General features: G+C 40.7%; 1 protein-coding gene across 2 annotated transcripts; it reads right to left on the minus strand.

Annotated features, from left to right (window-relative positions):
- Positions 1 to 784: 784 nt before the first annotated feature.
- Positions 785 to 2,973, minus strand: LOC118005454 (olfactory receptor 7D2). Of its 2 annotated transcripts, XM_034997390.1 has the most exons (2): positions 2,043 to 2,973; positions 785 to 935 (listed from the first exon to the last, which is right to left on the minus strand). In XM_034997390.1, the coding sequence occupies exons 1-2, from the start codon at positions 2,971 to 2,973 to the stop codon at positions 898 to 900; spliced, it is 969 nt and encodes a 322-aa protein (XP_034853281.1). In that variant the 3' UTR covers positions 785 to 897. The 2 variants fall into 2 exon arrangements, with proteins under 2 accessions (XP_034853281.1, XP_034853282.1); XM_034997391.1 differs by lacking the exon at positions 785 to 935 and having other exon boundaries at positions 1,896 to 2,973.
- Positions 2,974 to 3,266: the final 293 nt, after the last annotated feature.

Here is a 3,266-nt window from a genome sequence, read left to right on the forward strand (position 1 = left end):
CTCATTCTCTCTCTCTCAAATAAATAAATAAAATCTTTAAAAAAAAACAAAAACAAAAAAACCCTATTCGATTTACTATTTTGGGAACTAGACTAATATTCTTAAGCGGTCCAGTTAGACAATGTGATACCTCCTACAGTCCTGTAAGTGGTTAGTGCCAGTCTTATCAAGTTATACAGGACTCCAAGGCTACTGTAGAAAGGATTACTTCTTCAGAGGAACTTACCTTCTATTTAAAGAGCATTTCTGGGGGCGCCTGTGTGGCTCAGTCAGTTAAGTGTCTGACTCTTGATTTCAGCTCAGGTCATGATTTTCAGTTGTGAGATCGAGTCCCTCATTGGGCTAATGTGCTAGGCATGGAGCCTGCTTGAGGTTGTCTCTTTCTCTCTCCCTCTGTCCCTCCCCCTACTCTCTCTAAAAAAAAGAGAGAGAGAGCATTTCTGGTACAATAATAAATTAATTCTACTCTTTCAAGGATGTAGGCCATGTATAAATTAACATGTATGTATATGTGTATATATATGTGTGTATAAGTATTAATGTGAAATTGAATTAAAGTTCTCAAAAAAGACTGGAAGGATCACAAAGGAATGAAAAAGGAGATCTCAGACTTACTCTTAGCATGACAGCAAAAATCATCAGAGTAGAAAAATTCTCAAATTTGGATTTCCAGCTTTGGGATATGTAACAGTCAGAGTAGGTTAGACTCTATTGTTGAAAACAGCAACAGTGTGTAATAGAACTGAAATATTACTGATTTAATGAAACAAAAATCTTATTTCTTTCTCTTGAAAAGTATCTACCAACTTGGGCAACCATCCAGGACAGTCCTCCACATATTGGTCAGCTTTCTAAACTCTTTGGATCTTGTGATGCCTTCATTCCTCAATAGCCGTATCAAGTGAAGAGTGAACATGAAGAATAACGTATCAGCTCTTCAACTGTTTTAGTCTAGAAGGGACCCATCACTTCCACTCATATTTTATCGGACACATCAAAACATATTACCACCTTTAACTTCAAGGGAGAAAGAAAATACCATTCTTTTGGATATCCAATAGGAGAGGATAACCAGAAATATTGTCAACCAAGCAATAAAATACCCGATTCAAATTGCACACATTGAAATCCGTGTGAAAATCTGGGCAGCTTGTTATTAGAATATGGACTCAGGGTCAGAGTTCTGGATTTGAATCCTGGTTTTGCCACTTGTTCCCTCAGCAACTTTGGGGAAGATTTTTAAGCTCTTAGATTCTCAATTTCCTTACCTCTAAAATGGAGACAATAGGGGCGCCTGGGTGGCTCAGTCATTAAGCGTCTGCCTTCGGCTCAGGTCATGATCCCAGGGTCATGGGATCGAGCCCCGCATCGGGCTCCCTGCTCAGTGGGAAGCCTGCTTCTCCCTCTCCCACTCCTCCTGCTTGTGTTCCCTCTCTCACTGTCTCTCTATCTGTCAGATAAATAAATATAATCTTAAAAAAAAAATAAAATAAAATGGAGACAGTAATCCTTCCCATTGAGGAAGATTACATAAGACAGTAGAAAGAAGTTAGCACAGGCTTACCATATAAGTACTAAAACACTGACTGTATTTTATTATGTATTTTAATCATATTTTATCCAGTAAAAAAACCCCAAAACACTGTTGGTAATACATGCACATGAACAACACAAACCTACAACAAAACACATAGAAATAAGTTAAGGTGAACAATCAATAGTTTAAGCATTCTCCACCAACATTTGAGATAACAAGGCTAAAGTAAATGCTCCAAATCCAAGTTAGAACTCACCAGTGAGGAAGTAAGAAAGATCAAGGACATACTTTTTGGACAACAGATAAGGCAGAAAGATCATCAGATAAATTATGTGGAAATTAGTTGTTTAAAAGTGTGTAAAAACTAGGGGAGTGCAGTCATAGCTCCTTCAGGATTAGGTGAAAGAGGGTTTACAAGATTCAAGAGTAAACTTTAGAATCAAAATTTTTGCTTTTGGGATCCATAAAACTTCTTAGTCCTGGGGCCAAGAGATCCATCACAGACGAGAGGTTGCTCTACTGAGAAGCCTTCCCAGAGCCCCCTTCACATCCTTGTTCCTCAGGCTGTAGATGAAGGGGTTCAGCATGGGGGTGACCACAGTATACATTACTGAAGCCACTGAGACTTTCTGGGGGGAGTGAGTTACTGCAGAAGTGAAGTAGACCCCAACACTTGTTCCATAAAATAAAGAAACCACTGAGAGGTGAGACCCATAGGTGGAAAATGCTTTTTGCTTTCCCCCCAATGAAGGCATCTTCCTTATCGATGAAGCAATCTGTGAGTAGGAGAAAAGGATCCCAACAAGGGGAAAAACACCCAGCACACCAGTCATAAAGTATATCAATGCGCTGTTCAGGAAGGTATCAGAGCAGGCCAACTTGAGAATCTGTGTCAGTTCACAGAAGAAATGTGGAATTTCAAGATCTCGGCAGAAGCTCAGATGCATCATCAGAGAGATGTGAAGAAGAGATGTCATGACACCAACGAACCAGGTCACAAGAACCAGCAGGCCACAGAGGCGTGGGTTCATGATGACCATGTAGTGCAGGGGGCGGCAGATGGCCACAAACCGGTCATAGGCCATTATAGTCAGGAGTAGAGTGTCCAGGATAGGAAAAAACATGGAAAAATAGACCTGCGTGAGGCAGTCCATATAGGAGATGGCTTTGTTCTCTGTATGGATGTTCACCAGCATCTTGGGCACTATGGTGGTGCTGAAACAGATGTCAACCAAGGACAGGTTGGAGAGGAAGAAGTACATGGGGGTGTGGAGGTGGGGGTCAGAGCAGATGGCCAGGATGATGAGCAGGTTCCCGAGCACAGTGACCAGGAACATGGACAGGAACAGCCCAAATATGAAGGGCTGTAATTCTGGATCCTCAGAGACCCCAAGGAGGATGAACTCTAAAACTTCTGTTCGGTTTCCTGCTTCCATGTACCTGATATATCTATGAAGGAAGAGACAAGAGCAACATGAATTAGCAGCAAACTGGCACACTCCATATAACAAAAATATTGACCATGCTTTTCACTCAAGTTATTTGTGAAGTCAGTCATTGTGTCTAAGTGTTGGGTCTCCTTTCACTTATAAGTGAAATCTGAAAAAATGGAGTCTTTTATGCCAACCACCCATCTTAGGCAAAATAAGTCAGCCAGAGAAGGACAAATACCATATGATTTCACTCATTTGTGGAATTTAAGAAACAAAACAAACAATCATAGTGGAAA

The sequence above is a fragment of the Mirounga leonina genome, unplaced genomic scaffold (assembly GCF_011800145.1).
Source record: "Mirounga leonina isolate KUSES-001 unplaced genomic scaffold, KU_Mleo_1.0 Mir_94, whole genome shotgun sequence".
Classification (NCBI taxonomy): domain Eukaryota; kingdom Metazoa; phylum Chordata; class Mammalia; order Carnivora; family Phocidae; genus Mirounga; species Mirounga leonina.

Bases quoted from the DNA above. Each gene is read 5' to 3' on its own strand.
- LOC118005454 (XM_034997390.1), bottom strand. From the start codon at position 2,973: ATGGAAGCAGGAAACCGAACAGAAGTTTTAGAGTTCATCCTCCTTGGG. The intron at 936-2,042 runs GTCTGTGATGGA...AAACAGTTGAAG, and splicing joins TCTCAGTAGAGCAACCTCTC to AGCTGATACGTTATTCTTCA.